The 25,684-nt window shown below is 31.0% G+C and overlaps 1 protein-coding gene and 1 pseudogene across 1 annotated transcript; both read left to right on the forward strand.

The window, feature by feature from the left end:
* The window catches only part of LOC125878351 (cytochrome P450 87A3-like), a 41,583-nt pseudogene that overhangs the window by 3,225 nt on the left and 12,674 nt on the right, over positions 1–25,684 (forward strand).
* On the forward strand, positions 12,190–21,879 carry LOC125878302 (cytochrome P450 87A3-like). Its single transcript, XM_049559523.1, has 9 exons — positions 12,190–12,383; positions 12,847–13,168; positions 13,394–13,543; positions 14,330–14,581; positions 15,290–15,379; positions 15,467–15,545; positions 18,490–18,596; positions 21,159–21,286; positions 21,750–21,879. The coding sequence occupies exons 1-9, from the start codon at positions 12,190–12,192 to the stop codon at positions 21,877–21,879; spliced, it is 1,452 nt and encodes a 483-aa protein (XP_049415480.1).

Raw genomic sequence — 25,684 nt, forward strand, 5'->3', positions numbered from 1 at the left:
AATTTTGAATTATCATAAATTAATTAATTTCATTGGAAAATGCAGTTTATCAATGAAACAGTTAGATTGGCAAATATTGCTCCTGTGATTTTCAGAAAAGCACTCAAAGACATCAACTTCAAAAGTTTGTAATTACAATTCATTTACCACATTTACATAGAGTGTAATGACCCGAAAGGTCATTTTGATAATTTTTTGTGGAAATGACTATTTTGCCCTTTCGGTAGTTGCCCCGAGTCCCATGTTTTGTGGTTGTAAAGTTGGTTTGAGGAAAAGTTGGTAAAAAGTTGAGTTTTTGAGAAGTTGAGTTTTTATGAGTTAAAGTTGGTTAAAAAGTGCTTTTTTCGAGTCATTTGGAGTTTCGGGACTCGGACCGGATTTCCGTCTATTCTGGCAATTTTAGAATGTCGAAACGGGTCTGTGTGAAGTTACGGAGTCGAATTTGGAGTTGAAACGAAGAATTGAGGTCCTAAGTTGCTAAAGTTGTGAAATTTTGATAAAGAGTTGACTTTGGTCAACGTATGAGGTTCTGAGGCTCAGATTGAAATTCCGAGAGTACCGTTGGTTTCGGGAGGCGATTCTAAGTCAAGAATGAGTCTTGATTGAATTTTTAGACGCTCCGTTTGAGTTTCGAATTTTTTTGGCGTTAAACTAGTTTCTTGGCATCTTATTGAATTTCGGGTCTAGGAGTCCTCGAATTCAAATTCCGACGGTTCCATTGAGTCCGGAACGTCGAGTTTAGTGGGGGTACATATTTAGTTTGTGTGCACGAGATTCCGAACGAATCCCGAGGGTCCAACGGGGACTTAAACNACGAATTATGGTTGAGTCCTAGGAAGAATCTTTAGATGATGATCTGGGGTTAGGTATGGTTGAATTAATGTTTACATGATATATGTGGTTAAGTAGTTCGGTGGTGATGGTTGTGTTTCTGTAATTGAGGGTGGTATAATTGTTGTTGCGTCATTGTAAATCGTGCATGTATGTGAACGAAACCTGTTGATCACACCTAATGTGAATAAGTATGAACAAAGAACTATATGCACTTGACATAATCGGTAACTTGAGAGAGGGAAGGTGGACAAGCGAGTGGTTTTAATTCATGATCGTACTAGTTGTTATCTTATGTTATATGGTGGGAGTCGGGTTGACCGATGATGCCTACCAGTACGTGTTGTTTGTACTGATACTACTCTTGCTATGTCTTTTTGACATAGTCTGGATGCAGGTCGGTGATGTTTTTTTAGGTGAAGATGAAGAATTCTCCAGCAGTTTCTACTTTTCATTCCGCATGGTGGGAGCTGTGTCTTTTACTTATTATGTCCAGTTTGTACTCTTAGTAGCTCTTGTACTTATTTAGACTAGATCCTTGGGAGTGTTAATAACTTTACAAGTCTTAACCGAAATTGTTTAAAAATTCTTTTTTATGAAACCTGGTTATTTCTTTTATCTCCGTTTTTCTTTAATTTTTCCGCATGTTTTAACTATTAGTATATGAGGGTTCTCCTCCTTAGATGTTAGAGTAGGTGCCCGCACGGCCCGGTGGGTTGGGTCGTGACATACCTCTACTTCTCCTTTGTGACCTTTTGAAATGCCTCTTGCTTGCCCTTATATCTATATACTCTTGATGGACATCACTATCAACCTCAGTATCTTCATTAGTATCCCCTTCAGATCCTGATTCATCTTCCACTTCATCATCAGTTGGATCATTATCTATTATAGGATCAGATGAAGGTGGAGGAGGCACAGTAGAATGAGAGGGTGGAGGCACAGTAGAAGAAGCAAATGGTGGAGGCACAGTAGTAGGAGATGGTGGAGGCACAGTAGAAGAAGGAGACGGTGGAGGCACAGAAGTAGGAAGTGGTGAAGGCACAGTAGAAGAAGGAGATGGTGGAGGCACAGCAGTAGGAGGTGGTAGAGGCACAGTGTAACGACCCGTTTGGTCATTTTGAGTACTAGAGCTTTTTATTGCATAAAATACTCTTCCGATAGATCTTAAATGGGTATTTTGGACTATTCGTAACTACAATTATAGAACTAATGGGTTAGTTTTAATAAATTAGTTTAGTTGGTTGTTAAAAAAAATAACATTAAAATTAATAATGGACCACTTTTACCGCTTTTATAAGTAGCTTCATATAATAATTAGGGTTTACTAATTTTGAGTGGTTAATTAAAAGAAAAGAGGGCTTGACGGTTGGGCACAAACGGTAATGGAGAAGGTCGATCCAGTTAACCTAATTTACGCTTTCAATTTGGTTTACATATAATTATCTCTTGGTGGCTGTATAATTAAAGCTTGGTGAATAGATAACAATTAGAAACTATTTTATAATTAAGATTGAATAATACACTACCAAAAACTGCAAAAAAGAGATGGAAAAAAGCGACGGACTGCGTCGCTTTTTTGGCCAAAAGCGACGCAGTCAATCTCATCGCTTTTTGGCTCGACGCTTTTCCAAAAGCGACGGTCTGCGTCACTTTTGTTTTTTTTTTAATAAAATAAAATTTTGAAGAATGCGACGCCATCCGTCACTTTTTTTATTTTTATTTTATTTTTAAAAAAAGACGAAGTCCGTTGCTTTAATTAATTTTTAATTTTTTTAGAATCTTGAAAAGCGACGGACAATGAGACGCCGTCCGTCGCTTTTTTAGAAATAAAAATTTGAAAAATCCAAAAAGCGACGGACTAAAGGACCCTGTCCGTCGCTTTTCTGGGTTTTAAAAAAAATAAAATTAAAAAAGCGACGGACTAAAGGACCCTGTCCGTTGCTTTTCTGGGTTTTTAAAAAAAATAAAATCCAGAAAAGCGACTGACAAAACCACCTTGTCCGTCGCTTTTTCTGCAATTTTTTTGACAGTTTCCAGTTTCTGCTGCCCACCTGCAAAAGCAATTCAATTCAATTCAATTCAATTCAGCCCCAATCAAACACAAAACATTATAAAGAAGCTACACAAAATATAAAACAACAAACTTAAATTAACATACAAAAATTGTAATTAAAGACTTATAAAGTATTTCAAAATTCGTTTCAAAATTACAAATAGTTCATAAAGACTATATTTTATCAAGATTTCTAAAGTTCAACCTAATAATTAATTCATAAATTCTATAAATCAAGATTTCTAAAGTTCACAACCTAAAGTTTAAAATCATACAATAATTCAAGATTTCTAAAGTTCACAACTTAAAGTTCTAAAGTCTCACAATAATTCAAGATTTCTAAAGTTCACAACCTAAAGTTCTAAAATTCTAAAATAATTCAAGATTTCTAAAGTTCACAACCTAAAGTTCTAAAATCCCACAATAATTTAAGTTCTCTAAAGTTCACAACTTAAAGTTCTAAAATCCTACAAAAATTCCAGTTTTCTAAAATTCATAACTTTAAGTTCTAAAATTCTACAATAATTCAAGATTTCTAACGTTTCACAACCTAAAGTTCTAAAATCCTACAAAAATTCAAGTTCTCTAAAGTTCACAACTTTAAGTTCTAAAATCCTTCAATAATTCAAGATTGTTAACGTTTACAATCTTATAAAGTTTTAAATACAATAATTCAAGATTTCTAAAGTTCACAACCTAAAGTTTAAAATCCTACAATAATTCAAGACTTCTAAAGTTCACAACTTAAAGTTCTAAAATCCTACAATAATTCAAGACTTCTAAAGTTCACAACTTAAAGTTCTAAAATCCCACAATAATTCAAGATTTCTAAAGTTTACAACCTAAATTTCTAAAATCCTACAATAATTCAAGATTTCTAAAGTTCACGACCTAATTAAAGTTCTAAAATCCAACAAAAATTCAAGTTCATATCTAATTTCTAGAATTTCTAAGTTCAAGAATTTCCAAGTTCAAGAATTTCTAAGTTCAAGAATATAATTCAAGTAACCCAATTTTCAACAACAATATAGTACATATAAGCACAAATACAATGACAAATTGAAAAACTCAACTAATCTCTAACTTCTAGCTTGCTTCTAATTATTTGTTAGTTCTAACTTCTAATACTTAATTTACAATCATATTTAAAAATCCCCAATTTTTCTAACTTCAACTTTCAAACTTACTAAATTCAAGAACTTCTAAGTTGGAAAATTCAACTAATCTAATTTCAACTTTAACTTCAAAGTAATCTAACTTTCATATACAATTGAATGTTTTTCTAACTTCAACCGTCAAACGTACTAAATTCAAGAATTTCAAAGTTGGAAAATGCAACTAATCTAACTTCTAACTTCTAATTATTTGTTAGTTCTATCTTCTAATACTCAATTCACAATCATATTTTTTTAAAAAACCCAATTTAGAAGAAAATCCTAAAATAAAAAATCCCTAATTCTCTACCTAACTAACAATAATCAAATATACAAATTAACAATTAAATAACACAATTCATCAAACTAAAACAATATACTAATTTATAACAAATCAAAGAATTGAACAAAAAAAATTAAACCCTAACCTTAACAAGCTAAGGAAAAGAGGCAGTGGGGACGACGGGTGGCGGCGCCAACGGGACTAATGCTCAAGGAGAAAAGGGTGACGGCGGCGTGGGGCAGCGGCGGCACGGCGCAACCGTCTGGTTTAGAGAGAAGGGAGAGAAGAGAGAAGAGAGAGAAAGAGAGATGGGAAAATGGGGGGAAAACCGGTTTTTTGGTTCAACATAATTTTAAAAAAGCGACGGACAACGTCTCTTTATCTGTCGCTTTTTAAAAAAAATTGACCAAAATTTTGACTAAAAAGCGACGGACTAAGAGACACTGTCCGTCGCTTTTTAAAAATGTTTGACTAGATATTTTGACCAAAAAGCGACAGACTAAGAGATGCCGTCCGTCGCTTTTTTTTAAAAATAATTAATAAAATAAAATAAATTAAAAAAATATGGACAACGTGGTTATTTTTTAATTTATAAATAATTATTTTTATTAAAAAGCGACGGACGGCGTCTCTATATCTATTAAATAGATAATTATTAATTATATATATATTTAGTGTAAAAATCTGCAAAAAAACGACGGACTAAGAGATGCCGTCCGTCGCTTTTTGTAAAATAATTTTAAAAATAATTATTTTCATTAAAAAGTGACAGACAGTGTGGAAAATTGCGTCGCTTTTTGGAGTGACACAGTGCGTCGCTTTTCTGTCCGTCGTTTTTTGGCAGTTTTTTAGTAGTGATAGATAGTAGCGTTAGGTTTGGTTGGAGGTGAAACTGTTAGGCAAGAATATATATTATTATTATAATGTTAGAGGTAAGAGAATTGAGGTGTTGCATTCATATATGTGTGTATATTATATTTTAATGGAAAGTAACTAACTAATTACGTGATTGTGGTTGATATATTTTGGACAGAAATAGTGGATTGACAATGTAACTAAGGGAATCTTTGTATAAGGAATTAATGATGCTATTGATTAGAATAAGGATGAGTTAAGAAGGGATAGAAAGGATGAATTGCTAATCGGAAAAGTCATGCATATAATTTTGTCTTCGTTCCTCTTGTTGTTTCTGTTGGAAATTCCAAATTCCTCTTTTGATCAGAATTACTAATGAATACAATCACCTTCAATTATCCATCATAAGATATATGAGATGTTGTAGGTACGGTTTGTGTGTTGGATTGATTCAGTTATCTATCATAAGCTATATGAGATGTTCTAGGTACGGCCTGTGTGTTGGGTTGAAGTTTGATTGTAAGATATCATATAATAAATCAAGTTTTGATATATTGAGATAGATTATTAATATTAGGTGTATCAAATTATTTAAATTCCATTAAAGATATGCTTATGGGAGGAATTAAGACTTACACAAAGGTTTGAACTTTAGGAAATTGATTATAGAATTAGGTGAGTTTTTGGGTCTAGGCTAGACATAGAATAATATGAGTGTTTATAGACTCGTTAACTTACAAATTATGCATATATATTTGATAGATTGGAAAGGTTCGGAGGCATTGAGGAAAGGAAAAGTATTGGAGAAATAACTTGCTTGACTTCAGTTCTTTGGTGGAGGTAGGTTATGATTTATTTTATTTGATAGATAGACTCTTAATAGTAATTGATATACATTGAATGATATTGTGAAGTTCTCTATGTACTTGATTGTGTGATTGTGTAGCTTGGTTGTATGGTTTGTGATTGGTCTGAAATCTTGAGTCCGTGGAATTTATAATCTTGAATCCTCTCTATCAAAGTGATGCCTTGAATAAAGAAGGCTTGATGAAATTTGTTAATAAATTGAAAAGTGGTGATAATAAATGATAAATTAATGATATTATTGGATCAGAGTGTCAAGTTTCGACACGGTATAATTGGTTTGGAGGCATGAGTCCTCATGTGTGATATTGATATCGTTGATTGATTACGTACTTACTTTAGTGTGGTTGACACTGGTTCATGTGTTTGTTGCTTGCCATCTGCTAAGTGTCATAGTTGATTTTATATTATTATTCATTACATATTAGTTTCTATTTTGGGTTAGCCGATGATATCTACTCAGTACATATTGCCCAGTACTGAGCCTACTTGTATTTTTCCTTGTTTTCTTTTATGGAGTGCAGCGAGTGTATCAGTGACTTCGACTCGCCCTCAGCTCTATCCAGTCTCCAGCACATCAGGTTCCAGGGTGAGCTATTCATTCCAGCTCGTGTTGGATTCTCTTGGTCATGGCATGATGTCCTTAGTTTTCAGACATAAACTATTTTATTCATTTATTTTGGTATCTTTAATACTCTTAGACTTAGTATTTGAAGAATAGATCTCCTTGATGTGATGACTTTCAGATTTTGGGGATAATAAGTGTCAGACTTTAGATGTTTATTTGATTGGTTACTTTAATAAGTTTTGAGCTTCCGCATTATTGTTGTTATTCGTAGTTGAATTATTGGTTTATGTTGGGGTTTGGATTCCTTGGTTCGCCCACTTAGGAGGTTAAGTGTGGGTGCCACTCACGACTCATTTTGGATCGTGACACACAGTAGGAAGAGGATCTTCAAATGGAGTGCTGGAAGTTTCAGAAGGACCAGTTGTAGGGTTGGAAGGAAAAGTAGAAGTAGGAGGATGATTATTAGGGTTAGAAGCCTCATTAAAAGATTCCTCACCTACCCCACTATCACTCACATTGGGGACAAACTCCAATTCAAGTGGGGCCTGATTAGCTTCACTAATCCTATGAAAAACATACACCTCAACTGTATCCCCATCACTTATCATATTGAAAAGGTCAAATATAACTTTATCATTATCAACAAGGACTAATAACCCATCCCACTTGATGAAAAACTCACAATCTAGTATATATCCTAGTACCTTTATGTAGTCCCTCAACTCAAAATGAAACATCCTATCAACATCTACATCTAGGAATTCTGTCACATGCCCCCCAATATATTTATATGGGAGACCAAATTCTATTAACCCTCATGATACCATCTTAAAGTTATCAGAGTAAAAGTCATCCTAAAAAAGCATGTAAAAATGACGAACACAATTCAAACACACATTTCAAGAACAAACTCTAACAAGTTGTACTCAACAAACATAATCAATAACAAACAACAGTAGTAGAAACACTAACTAACAAAACTAGAAAAAACACTAACAGTAGCAGTAGCACTAACATTTTGCCCATCACTAACAAAACAAAATACTTGTAAACAAGTTGATAATGAACAAATTGAAGTCTACAAATGTATAAGAGACAAATAATAAGATTCGAACTAAGTGGATAACATCAAACCCTAACCTAAAACATAATCACTAATAGTCGCACTAACTCGATAACATAAAACCCTAATTACTAACAGTCGCACTAAGTTGATAACACAAAATCCTAACAATGGCAACTATAATAGGTCGATTCCAACAGTCTTTCCACTGTAATAATCCCTAAAATCATAATAATCGAAAAGAGCAACAACAAGATTATCAACACCAAGAATGGAAACTATAATAGGTCGATCTTTATCATATAATATAGAGCCCTAACCTGTTAGACCTTCAATTTCTTGTCCAACCAAGAATCTTCACCAAGAAACAGCAACAACAAGATTATCAACGCCAAAACACAACGAAAAGACTTTTCTATATTTTCTGATTTTAGGGAAAGTTGAGAACAAAAGAACAAAGAAGACTTTTCTTGAAAAGAATATGTTGGATCGGGTTGAAAAGAATAGGGTCGGGTCGGGTTGAACGAATAGTACAGGATTGAGCATCACGCGCGATAAGCTAGATGAGGGAATGAGTCAAAATGGCCCATTTACAAAGATATTAAAAACTGTTGTGGGGTGATATTACACTTTCAAAGTTAAGCTGTCTTTATGCAAATACGGGACAACTTTAATGGTCACTTTATGTCTTTTCTCTTTTTTAAAATTTCTATTTGGTATTTCGAAAAATGGTAAATTAAACTTCGATTTGGTACGGTATTCGGTTATACCGTATTGAAGTTATAGCCAATTGTATTACAAAGTTAATACTATTTCTACAATCAATTCTATTTTTTTTATGTATACACACGATATAATAGAAGATCAACAAGTAAGAAGACATCAAGAAAAGCAAATTGATACAACTAAAAGGCATGTATTCTGATCATTCATGCTTATTCTTTAACTTTCTCTTTGGACTTGAACTAATGAGTAATTGATATGTTGATATATGACCTTCATTAAGTAAATAATTTGGTATTCGGGAAATATTGAATACCAAATGGTACTGATGTCTCAAAATTGAATACCATAATTCTAAAATTTTACTCCCGAAAACCATACCAAATATCGAATTACCAAATATATACCAAATAACCAAAAACTTCGGTTCAATTCAGTAATTTGTTTTCGATATTTTATGCCCAATCTTACTATTTAGAGAAAATTTGAATTGGTTGAAATTGAAGAAAAAAAAAATAGCCTGCAATGTGTAAATATTGTATTAATGGAATATATGTATGTATATACATCTTTGATACATAATTATACATCATATATCATGATTATACAATAATGATACACATAACTATTTATTTTATATATATATATATATATATTGATTCTATTGAATTTTTTTTGTCACATATATAATTACGTTAGAATCCCTATACTGTACTCCATATTTTATACATAATTATACAAAATTGATACACTTTTTTATACATTATACTATACGGTTTTTAAAAATAAAAAATAAATATTAAGATGATTACTAATAATAAATTAAAAGAAGTATGAATAGGCAAGAATTTAATCCTAACCAAATGGTCCCAATTCCTTAAGAAGAAAGAAAAGTCACTTTAGATTATGCTAATTAATGTAACTTATATAGATTATTGGCTGAATCTATTTTAACCAAATTTATTTCAGTTCATCAAAAATTAGGTTGATCCAGCATAAATTGACAAAAATGGCAATACCAACAATATTAATTCGAGGTAGAATAATTAGGCAGAAATAATTAACCAAAATTGGCTCAATCTATTTTAACCCAATTATTTCCGTCCATTAATAATTAGGCTGATTTGGCATAAATTGACAAAAAAAAATGGCAATAACAATAATATTAATTCGAGATAGAATAATTAGGCAGAAATAATTAACCAAAACTAGAAATCTACAATCTGCACTACTAATATTACATATGACCAACCTAATCTGTCAAAATTGATAAGTTTATTTATCAATTCAGTCTATTTTCATTTATTTAATTTAGCATATCATAAAGTTAGATTGGCTTTGGGCTAAATATATAGTTCAAATTAGATAATCTTATTATAAAAAATAAATTTTCAAAATTTTATTCAATATGTTATATAAAATCATAACTCTTAATAAATTTAAAAACTTATTATTATTATTATCTTCTTAATAATCAAGAAAATTATAGAAAGATTAAAAACAAATTTGGTAAAAGTAGGTACAGTATTAGGATGTAAATGTATATTGTATGTATGTGTGATCAATTATAAGGAAGACCACTTGTATGTAAAGGGTATGTAAAGGCTATAAAATTTCATAATCTCGTTATATTTTGTAATTATTTAAAATTACCATTTTAAAGAGTAATTATATTATTTCTTTATGTACGTTTTTTAATTTGCGTTATTTAAGTCTGTAGTTTTTTTTAAAATTAACCTATCTACCTCCATAACACAAGAGTAAGATATGTGTACACCGTACTTATTTCAGATTCTACCTTGTAAAATTACAATAGGTATATTATTGTTGGTGTACCATTATAAAGAATAATTAATAAGAGTAGTATTCTACATTAGCTAATTTTATCCATTGATTATATTTAAAATTATATTTACCTGAAGTTAACATATTTTTACCTTAAGTTTAAGTAAAAATGATAGAACTTTATATATATGTATGTGTACAAATTTCAGATAAAAATGACCGATATCAACCACATGTAGAAATTCGGACAAAAGAATTGAACTTTAATTATATATGCCTGAACTTTAGGAAAATAATTTATAAACTTTGGTCATATGTATATAAACTTCAGATATATAAAGTACAAACATTTAATATAAAGTTATTCTGAAGTGAGTAAACGTGCCCTATTTGATAGTGTGTGGTCTGCTAATAGCAATTACTCTTATTGCTCAATCATTTCTGCCCACTACTCATTCTGAGTGGTGTAGAAACCTAACTTTAAAGGAAAAATAACGATTTTTGTCTATTGAGAGAAAATATATATTTCGTGTATCATAATATAAAATATTTTTGTAACACTATATTAATTAGTTTAGTCCATATTTGTACAATTCAATTATTTTCAATATGTCTTATAAGAGTAACATTATTATTAGAATGTCTCGTTTCTTATGTAAAACAATAGCAAGCTTTAATAACAAATAAAGTATAGACAAATAGTAGTACTATATGTTTATTGAGCACCATTTTTTTTTTTACTAAAAGAAAAAGAAAAGAAAGTATAGCATCAATAATCAATAGGATTCTTCGAGAAAATGCTAATTTTTTTATGTATATATTTGAATTAAATATCACAAACACAAAAGGAAAAAAAAGTTAAATTTTATCGATTCATTCGATGTATTTTCAAAAAATCATGGATACCCCAGCCATCTATAGATTGATAGCTTTTTTCCTCACAGCTAATCTTTAGCAGGGTAGGCCTCTATAAATTAAATATATGGATAAGAGATAATAAGCACCCAATAGAATAATCGAAGTGTATGTAAGTTAGCTATAACAGTATCATTATTAGTCCCTACACTATTTTAAATTGAGTTACCGTGGTGATTTTTGAAAAGTTCCATTTTTGCCCTTTAAACTCTTCACGGTGCTCCAACCCTAGAGTAATTTTAAATCATATTCAAAGGCTGTGGGGTGGGGTGGGGGTGGGTGGATAGGGGTAATTATGGATTTTATTTAAAAGAACAACTAGGACACGTGGAGTCCATCCATTTCACCTTAAAATTCTCTTAATAATAAAAGTCAAATACAAGAAAATTTGCTAACAAATTTTGAACATCTTAACTTATTTTTTCTTATCACATAATATATATAAATGTGTTTTTTTTTTATGATTTGGGAATTTGCAACTGCTATTCTTTGGGAGCGCATAAGGTAAGACCCTCAATCCTATATAATAACTCGCAAACAACATTGGAGACTTAACCCACACTAGCAAGCCCGGTATGACGAGCTCAACCCAGAAGGCAAACCCCTTACTTTTGCTGGCAAGGGGTTTCGACCTTCAGACCTCCAACATGGAAGTTCCAAGTCCAAATCACGGAGCCACTCCGAAGGGTATATAAATGTGCCTTTTAACTTGGTTTCAACTGTCATCTATGTCTTTCAACTTTGGGTATGTACAAGTAGGCGATTAAACTTGTATAAAACTTAACAAATAGACACACATGTCTTACGTCACATAATACATGTAGCATGTCATGTAGGACACCACATATGATGCATGTGTCTATTTATTAAACTTTATACAAGTTTAAGAGTCTACTTGTACTTATTCAATGTTGGAGGACATAAATGTCATCTGAAACCAAGTTAAAAGACATGTGTCTAATTATTATTTTTAAACTAAAGATAAATTAATAGTACATCATTCCACTGCCTATTTATAGTCTCCCATTTTCTCTAATTATAAACCACCACATTTTCATCTCTTTAATTTACACACAATATATTACAAAGAAAATGTTGTCACTTGGTATTTATATTATTGGATCCTTACTTGTTATTGTCATTATACATTACTTGAGATACCCTAAAAACAATGGAAAACTCCCACCAGGTTCAATGGGTTGGCCATTACTTGGTGAGACTATTCAATTCTTTGCACCAAATACATCATTTGATATTCCTCCTTTTGTGAAGGAGAGGATGCAAAGGTAATTAACAAATTTAATATTAGTGTATGTCACTTATGATTTTATTTAAGTTGATTTGTATCGAATGTTTATATCAAATTAGTTCAACTTATAATGATTAAGTAATTGAGGTCTATATATAAACACATGTCATGTATCTATTTTTCAATCTTGACGGGAAAACCAAACCAATCAAGCATTAAAAAAATAAGAATAAGACTAGATATTATTAAAAAATATCTCAAACAGGGTTGGGTTATTAGTTTCATTGTAGGAGATGGTATCAAATTTATAGGGTGGACATAAATGTAGGGCGGAAAAAACCGTTCGTACTTAGCTATATAATTTATTTTGTACATAGTGCGTGATCAAATTATTCACGTAACCAAAAGAACTAAAGGAAAATAGAAAAAAAAAGAGATCCATATATATGTTTTTATTGATCTCTCAACTCGAAACTCAAAATATCTAAATTCTGAATCAGGTATGGATCGATATTTCGAACTAGTTTGGTGGGACATCCAGTAATAGTATCCACAGATCCTGATTTTAATTACTTTATCTTCCAACAAGAGGGAAAAATGTTTCAAAGTTGGTATCCATATACTTTCACAGAGATTTTTGGAAGGCAAAATGTTGGATCATTACATGGTTTTATGTACAAGTACTTGAAAAACATGGTGCTAAATCTTTTTGGCCCTGAAAGTTTGAAAAATATGTTGCCTGAGGTTGAAAAAATTGTGAATAATAACTTGAAGAGATGGTCAGGACAAACAAGTGTTGAGATGAAGGAGGCATCGGCGAAGGTAATTTCACAGATGATCACTCGACTTTTACGTATTTTGTTACATGGAAATTCACTATGATAGTAAGATACTAATAATAATAATAATAATAATAATAATAATAATAATAATAATAATAATGAATTTTATTTTATCTAGCTTCGTAATGTATATCTCAAAGAGGTTGTATGTTTTTTTCATATTATATTTGAATTTAATTAAATATATATAATCTTTTTTTTGCAGATGATATTTGATATAACTGGAAAGAAACTTATTAGTTTTGATTCTGAGAACTCAACAGAAAATGTGTCTGAGAATTTTGTAGCTTTTATAAAGGGATTAATATCTTTCCCTCTATATTTTCCTGGAACTGCCTATTACAAGTGCTTACAGGTATTTTGAGTTTAATTTCTATGCACCAACAATATCATAATAAATCTCTGATAAAAAGTGGATCAGTAACCTGGAAAATAAAATAGATCACTTACTATAACAAATTAAAAGTAAAATGATCGTGTAAAAGTTCATTACATTATAAGTATTTATAAGTTAAATTCTATATTTATCGAAGTTTACGTTTTATGCACTAATGATGTCAAAATGTTTATATCTTGAGGTTACTTTTTTATATCATTTTTTTACCCCTCCCCCTCCCCCTCCCCCAAAAGCTCCTATCTTTTTGCTCTGTTGGTAACTCAAACTCATAATCTTAGAATTGAAAATGGAGAATACTTACCACCCGAGTAACTCCCTCTTGTTAATCAGGTTATTTTTTAGTAAAAAAAAGTAAACCAAACTTCATAACAAGCAATATTAATCCATCTATTTCAATTTATATGACACTATTTTCTTACTAGATCTTTAGTATACGCTTCAAAAGAATGATATGTTTATAACCTTATAACAATACTTCCTATTTTATTGTTAATGAGAAACTTTTATATTCTCACAAATGTTATTGCATAGTTTGACCATCCCCTAGTCTCTAGAAGATCATTTCACTATAATGATCAATTTTCTTTAGAAACAATTTTTTTTATAATATGTTATATTATATGTTCTCTGTAACAGTATTTTGTTATAACATTCAAAATTATAGATCAGAAATATCGTTATAACAATATTTGACTAAATTTATACAAAGTCATGATTTAACTAACTCTAGAAGGTGTTCATCAGGGAAGAAAGAAAATATTGAAGATGCTCAAGAGAATGCTAGAGGAAAAGAAATCACAACCAAGAAAAGAACAAAGTGACTTCTTTGATTATGTATTAGAAGAACTTCAAAGTAAAGACACAATTCTCACTGAGGCAATAGCTTTGGATTTGATGTTTTTGTTGCTCTTTGCTAGCTTTGAGACAACCTCTTTGGCTATAACTTTGGCTATTAAATTTCTTCATGAATATCCAAAGGCTTTGAAAGAATTAACAGTAAGTGAAACTCATCTTCTTCATCAATTGAACAACATATACATTTACTTCCAAAAAAAATGTCATTTGGTATTATTTATTGGAAGGAGCCTGATTCGGAATTTGAATTTTCTCAATTTTTAATTTTATAACTGTGACATCAAGTGTTAGTAACTGTTTTGAATCCAAATTTGTACATAAATATGTGGCGGACCAAATTTACTATTTATTTTTTCGAGTTATATATATAGAGAGAGATTAATTTTTCTTTATGTCTTTAAATAGCTAATCCCCATAATATTGCTAATACACATATTAATATTGCACATTATATCATGCATAATGTAATGGTACATAGCATTCCTCATAAGTTACAGTATCACTTTTTTTGCGAATTTCGTATTTGAACTATTAACAAATATTTATCAAAATACGTTTCAAAATTAATGAGTCAGCTGGCATGTGGACACAAATTTTTATAGGGGTAAAATAGTTGTCATGCGCCATTTAGTGATATATTTGAACACTTGGTTTTGTCATCTTCAAAGTGTGTTTCAATAAATAGTAATTGGTGATAATTCAGATGGAAAGTACAGATACTTAATAATTCATATACAAAATTTATAAGAAAATAATAATACATGAATGTGTTTTAACCATTATCTCTATAATATACATTAAAAATAATTGTCCCAAAACCATAATCAAACAATCCTCAAATGCCTTTAGGAGGAACATGTGGCAATAATTAGAAGAAGGGAAAATGCATCTTATGGACTTACATGGAAAGAGTATAAATCAATGAAGTTCACATTTCAGGTATTTAATCTAAATTATAATATTGTTAAATTATCACAAATTAATTTTGAATTATCATAAATTAATTAATTTCATTGGAAAATGCAGTTTATCAATGAAACAGTTAGATTGGCAAATATTGCTCCTGTGATTTTCAGAAAAGCACTCAAAGACATCAACTTCAAAAGTTTGTAATTACAATTCATTTACCACATTTACATAGAGTGTAATGACCCGAAAGGTCATTTTGATAATTTTTTGTGGAAATGACTATTTTGCCCTTTCGGTAGTTGCCCCGAGTCCCATGTTTTGTGGTTGTAAAGTTGGTTTGAGGAAAAGTTGGTAAAAAGTTGAGTTTTTGAGAAGTTGAGTTTTTATGAGTTAAAGTTGGTTAAAAAGTGCTTTTTTCGAGTCATTTGGAGTTTCGGGACTCGGACCGGATTTCCGTCTATTCTGGCAATTTTAGAATGTCGAAACGGGTCTGTGTGAAGTTACGGAGTCGAATTTGGAGTTGAAACGAAGAATTGAGGTCCTAAGTTGCTAAAGTTGTGAAATTTTGATAAAGAGTTGACTTTGGTCAACGTATGAGGTTCTGAGGCTCAGATTGAAATTCCGAGAGTACCGTTGGTTTCGGGAGGCGATTCTAAGTCAAGAATGAGTCTTGATTGAATTTTTAGACGCTCCGTTTGAGTTTCGAATTTTTTTGGCGTTAAACTAGTTTCTTGGCATCTTATTGAATTTCGGGTCTAGGAGTCCTCGAATTCAAATTCCGACGGTTCCATTGAGTCCGGAACGTCGAGTTTAGTGGGGGTACATATTTAGTTTGTGTGCACGAGATTCCGAACGAATCCCGAGGGTCCAACGGGGACTTAAACTTTGGTGTTATTGTTGTGTTTCAGCTGCAATAGCAGTCCTTTTTAAGTCAAAAAAACAGTAATCATTTTCCCCCAACTTGAAAAATACCCATTTCTCCATTTTTAGACTTTGAGAGCTCGAAAATAGGTGATTTCAAGTGAATTTTCACAAGGAATTCATTGGGTAAGTTATTTCCAACTTATATCTTTGATTTCCATCGATTATTTATGGATTTTAACATCAAAATTTGAGATCTCAACTGTAAAATTTGGGGTTTTTTGTCTAATCCGAATTTAATAGAAAATTTGAGTTTGTGAACTCATTTCAACTCCTTTTTCGAAACGATTTTCACTATTGGATTCTAAATTTCTTGGGGAACATTTTTCACTAAAAATTTCCAGATTTCGAGAATATTTTACGGAACGAGATTTTTTTGACCATTTTACCCTTTTCTCCAAATTTCACGATATTGGTGTTGTTAGATTCGTATTGATTGTGAGATTCCATTTATGAATAGATTGTGGTGATTTGGAGCGTGCTCGGAAGGGTAAAACTCAAATTTGAGTTACTAGTTGAAGTGTATTGAGGCAAGTGACTTCTAAACTTTGTTAAACTCTTAGACTACACATGACTACTTTCATAATTGTGTTGGGGAGTAATGGGGATTGAGGATGAGTTTTATTTGTTGTGAATAAATCATGTGATAACTGATATTGAGGGGATAGAAGAGCATGAGTAGGCTAAGATTGATACAGACATTGATGTTGAGACAGATGATGTGTAATACTATGATGTGGTCGTGATATGGTTGTGATTGAGACAGACGATGTGTAATACTATGATGTGGTCGTGATATGGTTGTGATTGAGACAGATGATGTGTAATATTATGATGTGATCGTGATATGGTTGTGATTGAGACAGATAATGTGTAATACTATGATGTGATCGTGATATGATTGTGATTGATGACATGTGCATATTCATTATTCATCCCATGTGTGAACTATCTGTTGCATGAGTTCTGAGACAATGCTATGAGGATGGATGGATATGAGACACAGTTGAGACTAGCTCCGGCTAGAGATATATGAGATGGACTAGCTCCGGCTAGCGATTTGGATGCCGATGGGATCTGGTTCCGGCGGTGATACATAGTCCATGTGTGGCCCCCATGGGTTCTGATTTGAGTATTCAGCGCGGTCTGATTACGTCAACAGATGTGTATCTTAGGACAGACATGCATCACGACTACATGACATCATTATTGCATTTGCATCGCATTTGACTTCATCTTTGTCTGTGGTGTGTGGATTTTACCTATTTGCCCCTCTTCATGTGATATATGATCTATTTGCTCTTACATGAGGATATGAGGTTGATGTTGAGACACTGTTGGATATATCTGTTGATTATGAATTGTGTAGTATAGGTTGTTGGTTCGCTGTTAGAATGAAGTTTCGGTGGTTCGGTTGGGATTGAAAGGAGTTGTTTGTAGCTGTTAGTTTAGCTTAGTTTAGTGTTACTTGCGAGTACCTATTGCTTTTGGTACTCACCCTTGCTTCTACATAGTTGTGTAGGTTGACAGCTCTATCATATCCGGCTTATTACTCATCTTCAGATTAGAGCTTCCAGACTTACTTGAGAGGTAGCGGTTCATTCCAGACGTGCCCTCAAGTTATCTATATTTACGGTTTTGTTCTATTCTAGAACTTTACTATGAGACTTGTATATTTTATTCAGATTCTGTATTAGAGGTTTGTACATGTGACAACCAATTCTGGGGTTATGTTGAGTTTATTTAAAGACTTCTGCTTATCTTTCTATCTTATTCTTGTTTTATTAATTCCGTATCGTCAGGTTTTTGGGTGTTAGGCTGACGTGTTCGGTGGGGTTTGGGCACGTGCCATCACATCCGGTTTTGGGGTGTGACATAGAGTGTCAAATAGACGGGTTGAACTGTAAACTTAGTTCGATTAAAATAAATTAATTTAATAAATAGGCAAATCATTTACTCGCACAAAAGTTACTTAGACTGAAATAAGCTAGCATAATCACATTTCCTCTCTTTTTTTCCTCACAAAAATCACTTTTATTATTTAAGTTCACAAGGATTTTCAATAATGAAATGACACATGATTGATTAGAATTAATAACAAAAAACCTAAAGGAAATAATTATTTATAACATGTTAAATCACACTAATTATATATAAAAGATCATTTACTATCAGCAAAAATATAAAATAAAATAATATAATAATTATTTATGATGCAGAATATACCATTCCAGCTGGTTGGGCAGTTATAGTAAGCCCTCCAGCTGTGCACTTAAATCCTGCCAAATATGAAGATCCACTTCAATTCAATCCATGGAGATGGGAGGTAAGTTCTTCGTCGAAAAATTATATTATAATCGCATTTGAATATAATTTTTCTTTATTCTTTTTATCAAGTATCTCTTTTCAAAAAAAAACTATTTAGTTATACATTATTTTGAGTTTTCAATCTAAATTTGGAAATGAGCTTTTCAAGTTAAAAAAATAATAATAATCACATAATTCCAGCAAAAATATATGTCCAAACACAATTTTAATTTTTAAATACTCTCACTACAACAAATATGATATATAGCTACAAAATTATTAGTTACGCCATCAAATTCGTCACTAATTGTTCGCTTTTAGTGACAAAATTTTCTTTTCGTGCTTAAATATATGAGACACATACTTTTAGTGACAAAACAAAAAAAACCGTAGTAAAGTTTCGTCTACTAAAGTTACCCACCAAAAAATTAATTGGCGGCATTTGTTAAGTAGTGTTAGTCACGAATTTAAAGTTATCGGTGACACATTATTTCGTCACTAATAATGTATCTAATTCATGACAAATTATTTTTTGTCTTAAAATTTATTGATTTTTTTTCCCAAAAAAATTTCATCTAAAAAAATCTGTTGTTACAATATCGACAAATTAGAATTCGTAGTTAAATATTATAAGTTTTAGCTATAAGAATTTAACTTTAATTATGATATTTATTTTTCGTCACTAATAGTATAAATAATTGGTGACAAAGATTTTATTGTCTCTAAACAATCTGTGATTTATTGACAACAAAAAAATTGTCACAAAATATGTAAGGTGTTAAATAGCGACGACTTAAATTTGTAGTGAATAATTCAACTATTTGCTACGAAAAAAATTCATAGCTAAATACAATTTTTTTGCTACAATTGTTCATAATTACAAGTGACAACTTACAAAAAGAATAATATAAGTGCTTCATAAGAAATAGACAGAGTCCTTTCGTTAATTGGTGAGGGAAAATATTAAAACCAACGAATTAGGTCCATTTTGTAAAAATGAAAAAGTTCAATTCATGAATTTTCTTAAATTACACAATTATGCATCATTTCAAAAATACAATCCAGGTTATAAGTATCATGAGTGGGGTACGATTCTGCCACTAGATCACTAATATTTGTTGGTTTAACACTTTTGTTTTTTATTTGATACACTTTCATCGATAAAGACGATAGAAAAAATAATTTCTCAAGTCTTGGTGCTAATTTTTGTGTGTGTCTATTGATTTGTGATTGGTAAACTGCATAGACTAAGTTGATCTATCTGCTTCTGTCTAAAAATATGTAGTTATTTAATAATAATTCCACAAATGCACATAGATCAACTATACAGAGATAACATCGACTTACAAACTTAGACTTTGCAAAGGTGCGAAATATTTCATGAATTTCTATTAACTTTTCCATCAGTGTGAAAATCGAAATAAACTAAAAAAATGAAAGCACAAATGAAAGAAACGAACAACCTAGGATTTCAAATATATTATGATGAAGTACTATATATAGTTATGGATATCAATGTTTTTTTTTTTTTACAAAACAATTGATTTACTGACCGAATTGAACCGATTATTCAATTTTTTAAATAAAATTGAAAGTTTAATTTTATTTAAATTTATAATTGTACTATATAATTTTTAAAATTTATAAAAATAACTGAATAAAATAACAGAATCGTACTGAATATATTTAAAGATATGTTAAAAATATACAGTTTAATTAAAATATAATCTACATTTGAATGAATTGTGGGTGGTAAATTTCATGCACTTGTGTATGTGTATAAATAATCATATAATATATTATATCTACAAAAGTTAAATTTGAAAGAAGTGAATGAAGTAGAAAAAAAATTAAAAATGGGAGACAAGAGAGAGTTGATCTAATGGTAAGCACTCCTCACTTCCAACCTTAAGGTTGTGAGTTCGAATCACCAAGAAAACATGATGTGGGAGCTCCTAGGGAGGAGTTTAAAATAAATTTGAGATGGGGGTGGGGGGTGGGGGGAGGATAATAGGAAAGTTAATCTTTTTTATAATCATAAAATTGTCCCTAATTAATACATTTAATAACAAAATAATTTTTGGTATATAAAATATAGTCATTAGCGACGATATAATTTTGTTGGTAGTAATAACCTTTTTAGTGACAAAACATACTATTATCTACAAAAAATATACTTTTTACGACAAATGAATTTGTCACAAATGTTTAAGCATTTGGGGACGATTTTTCTTTTTGTAGTTAATATAATATTTTTAGAGACGAAGCACTAAATCGTCTTTTGTATACTTTTAGAGACACACATTTAGTGACAACTGAGTGACGAATTATTTTTCGTCTCACAAGAATTTTAGTGACGAAATATGATTTATAAATGACGAAATTATTTGTCCCTGATAATCGAATTTGTTGTAGTGTCTTTCTAACTTGACTTCAAAATTACAGTTAGTGATAGTTCAAATTGGAAACACAAAACACCTGATAGTTCAGATAGAAATCTAGTAAAAAATGAAACTTCAAATGTGTTTTTAACGATTAATTATTTTACTATCTTATAATGAAATGTTGAAATTACTAATAGGGAATAGAGATAAATGGAGCATCAAGAAATTTTATGGCTTTTGGAGGTGGTATGAGATTTTGTGTTGGTACAGACTTCACTAAGGTGCAAATGGCCGTCTTTCTCCATTGCTTTGTGACTAAGTACAAGTAAGTTCATAAACTTTTGTATATTTATTCGGTTTAAAATTAGATATACGGTATTCTAAATTAATATCGGTAAAATCTAACTTAAGATGGGATGTGAAGTTAATATCGAAAAAATCTAACTTCAAATATACGGTGTCTATAGTTTTATATGGTTGAAAGCTAGACATTTTTGCATGAACACTGAATTTTTGACACATATAACTGAAATTCAATCATTCAATTATTTATGCCTGAAGTTCAATTATTTTTATCTAAACTTCATATAAGAATGTTTGAATTTCAAATTTATGAAATTTAAAATATATTTTTTTTCTGAAAGTTAGATATTTTTTCAAAACTAACTCTAGTATATAGTAAGTATTTCACTCATGATATCACAATAATAATACTGTAAATAATTTGTATTTTAATCAAATACTATACCTGTAAAAATAATTCATGATGTTTCTTAAATATTTGACAGGTGGGAAACAATTAAAGGAGGAGATATAGTACGAACTCCAGGTTTACAATTTCCAAATGGTTACCACATTAACATTCTCAAAAAGAAAATTAAGGTTCATATCGAGACGAATCGAGAATTTGAAGTTTAAGAATTTCTACAATAATTTTAAATTAATATGTAATGATAATTAAATTCACAATCAAATATTCTTAGATATTTTCTAATGTATTTCTTTTGAATAAATTTAGAAAATTCGTGAATCAATACGTTTAATTATATTGTAAATCCGCCTAGAAAACGCATAGTTTTTTGGTATCATGTTTTTAAATTATCATTGTGGCTAATTTCATAATTTATCTTATGATATTGTTATGTAATAGTAGATTTTTTTATAATAATATGATTGCACTTTATATTTTACCTTTCTCTTCCATCGTCTGTTTTTGTGTCTTATGATATTACGAGGGCCTATCTAATATTGAACAACTATGACAATACAATGTAGTGTTGTTAACTTGCGGAAACTTACGTAAATATACTATATTAAAAAAAAAATTACTATTTATAGCAATAATATATTTTTTCACTTGATCACTTTTAATATATTTATAATACAGTTTTAATACATATTACAGAGAACAATTTATAAAACACATATAATACAAGTTTCATTAATGGATAACATTTATCACACATTTTAATATAATGTGTCGATTTCTTACCAAACAAGCATAATATATTTTAAAATAGTTATAATACATATATATTGCATACACAATTCCCTGTTAATGCATATTGCAGATTTATCATAGTATTGATATGTATGACTATAAATGATAATAAATAAAAAAATATCAAAATCAATAATTATTTATTAAAAAATATCCACTTTCAGTATGGCATTTCAAAAATAAAAGTGTCAAAACATCAATATAAATAAAAGTATGAAAATATAACCTCAAGATTGCAACAATACAAGAGTTGCTAAAAGAAAAAAAAAATTGAAAGTTCACAGTACAATAGATTAAAGTTTTTCTAATTTCTTGACCTACAAATCAAAAGAAAGAAAGAAACTTAATACACTTAGAAAATATCAATCAATGAGAAATAGTCGTCTCCTTTCGCCCTAAGGGTTATGACAGAGTGATAAGTTATTATTAATTTTCTTAATAAAAAAAATCTTGATTTCATATTTTGTATATAAATCACATTTATTAGAAAATTACTTTCCAACGCCGTCAAGTTTGTGTGATTCCCAGTAAGATATGCCCATTTGAAGTTGGGCTGTTCGATTAAGGAAAGTCTAATCCGGATTTTGGAAGGGTGTTTTAGTCTTTTCCTTACCCAATTATTTTAATTCGTTTTTAGGAGTTTATTGGGGTCTCCCAATTATTTTAATTCGTTTTTAGGAGTTTATTTGGGGTCTAATCAGAATTAGATCAGTTTAGTCAATTGAAAATTCACGCTAGGGATTGGAGAAAAGAGAAAAGAGGAGAAAGGAGAAGAAAGTTCAAGATTAGTCAGTTTCTTGGAGAATCGCTTGTGGATTTCGTCAAGGGGTAATCCCTACGAGGTATGTGAGATCACATAGCATTGGGTTAGTTCACCCACGCGCCAATCATGATTCAATTCGGCGAAGTTATATAGTTTTGAAAGTAAATTACATGAGTTCTTGAAGTAAATTCAATTGAAATGATCGGTGGGTTCTTGTTGTTGAAGTTTCGTTAGATTGATTCATGTATTTATGTGTGAATTCGAGTTGAATCTTATATATATTGAGGGTTTAATCGATTATAAGTGTTTGGTGAAAGAACTAAGTTGAAATAGAGGGTTTAGAGTTGAAAAACGAAGGAGAAAAGTCGGAGTGCACCTGGGCAGGGGCACCTCCCCTCTCAGTGCCCCAAGAAGGGGTCTCTAAAGTATGGGATCTGGGGCGCCAGCCAGCCAGCGCGCCCCACCGCTATGGGGGAGAGTTCAGACAACTCGCAGCCCCCATAAACCATGTAATCATCATGGGTAGAAAAAGCTCATACTTTTTAGATGATTCCTTAGTGCTTTTTAGCATAGACTAGTGGATCCACTTAGTAGTCAGGTTCTATACACAAATCAATATTCATATATAAAATTTCAAACTAGTTGTTTACAAGGAACTAAAACATCATATTAACCAAAACAAATACCAATCTAAATTGTATGATATTATACTCATTGAGTCCTAATAAAGGAGAAAATACAAATGTAGCACATGTTCAAATAACCCCTAAAAGAATTGGTTCCTTTTGTAATTCACCAACTCGTTCTTTTAATATTCTCAGTTGCTTCATCTTGCTCTTCACCTTCTTTGGAATGAATTCTTCGAACTTTGAATCCTTGACCTGTTCAAGGGATTAAAATTTCATAAATGTGTAGTGTGCATGCTCTGAATATACCAAGCACATTGTAAACCATAAGAGTAAAAAAAAGGGTGTATAGGGGCATATTATAGTATAACATGCAACTATTATTAAGGTCATGCTCTACTATATGTATTCATTCATTCCCCTTTGTGACCCAATATCTCAAATACACATACATTCCCAAGACAATGAAGATTGACTTTGTAAACAATGAGCAGGCATGCATGGCAAACTCAAGTAATTTGTGACCATCATTGCCTTTAGTAATCTCTTATGATCTTAGGTGCTCTGTTATTTCTTACAATCAATTATACAGACTTATGTTGAATCAGGGAACAATTAAACTTTTAATTAAGAGAGGACAATTAAATTGTGATGGAGAAAGAGTGAAAGGGAAAAGGAGCAAGTAAAATACATTCCCTTCAAGACATGAGGAAGGGGGTGCGAGGACAATACATATATACATCTTCTGAAAGTTAGGATCTTACACAAGTAATAAAATATACATGAAGTTGTTGTAGCATAAGTTTATCTTTTGACAACTAAATATAGCTGATTATTGTAGCAAATATATTTTCATGAAAACCTGGAGCGATAGTAGCTTAATTTCCCAAATTCTCCCAGAAAGCCTACACAAATATATTAAGCATAAGCTTAAAGAACAAAGACACCTACAACATCTGAGATTTCATCTACAAAATAGACAAGTATGTGGAACATATTATTATTGTGCATGCTATTGGAGTGGAGGAGAACATCAACAAACTTACCAAGCTAAACAATCATATTTTTTTGGGTACAGAAGAACAGCTTGGTATATCATTCTGAGGCAATTCTAAATCATCTGAAATATCGTCAGTATCAGGGGGTTATTAGAAAAAAAACATCTGATATAGTAAATACAACTTCAAAACTACTGTATATGACTTCTTTAAATTAGAGGAGCAATGTGATTCACCTCGAACATGTTTATGAAAAACAACTTAGACTGAAACAAACAAAAGATGCAAAGTCATATTAAAGGACAAATACATTAATGTTGTAATCTTACCTTGTCTTCTGGATTATACAAATACTTAATTTCCCATCTTCTTGATGACACATTTTTGCCACTGATTTGTGAGCCTGAAGAAGCTCTCCTACAAATAGAAGACTATCTGGGATTAACACAGCAATTAGAATATATGTAGTTTATATAGTATTTAACAGATCATCCACCGAAATCCTTCAGAAAATAAACCCTCATTTTCATTAAAACTAGTTATTTTATAACTTTATTCCTTAGAGAAATGAAAATTATAATTCTTACTTGTATTTTAACACTTTTCACCATTATCAGCAAAAATATATTATCTTCTGTCTCAACATCGTGTTGGTGTTTGCCAAGACGAGGTTCCTCCTCTGCAACCCTATATCGTCTACAAGAGATGTTCATGTCACATCACAAAACAATTTTTTTCTAAACAAGATCGTGCAGTCAGAATACTCCTCCCTTCATTGCCTTAAGTATACTGGGATAAGTCTATTCAAAGTTCTCCATTTGTGGGTCTCCTTCGC

Source organism: Solanum stenotomum, chromosome 10 (genome assembly GCF_019186545.1).
Source record: "Solanum stenotomum isolate F172 chromosome 10, ASM1918654v1, whole genome shotgun sequence".
Classification (NCBI taxonomy): domain Eukaryota; kingdom Viridiplantae; phylum Streptophyta; class Magnoliopsida; order Solanales; family Solanaceae; genus Solanum; species Solanum stenotomum.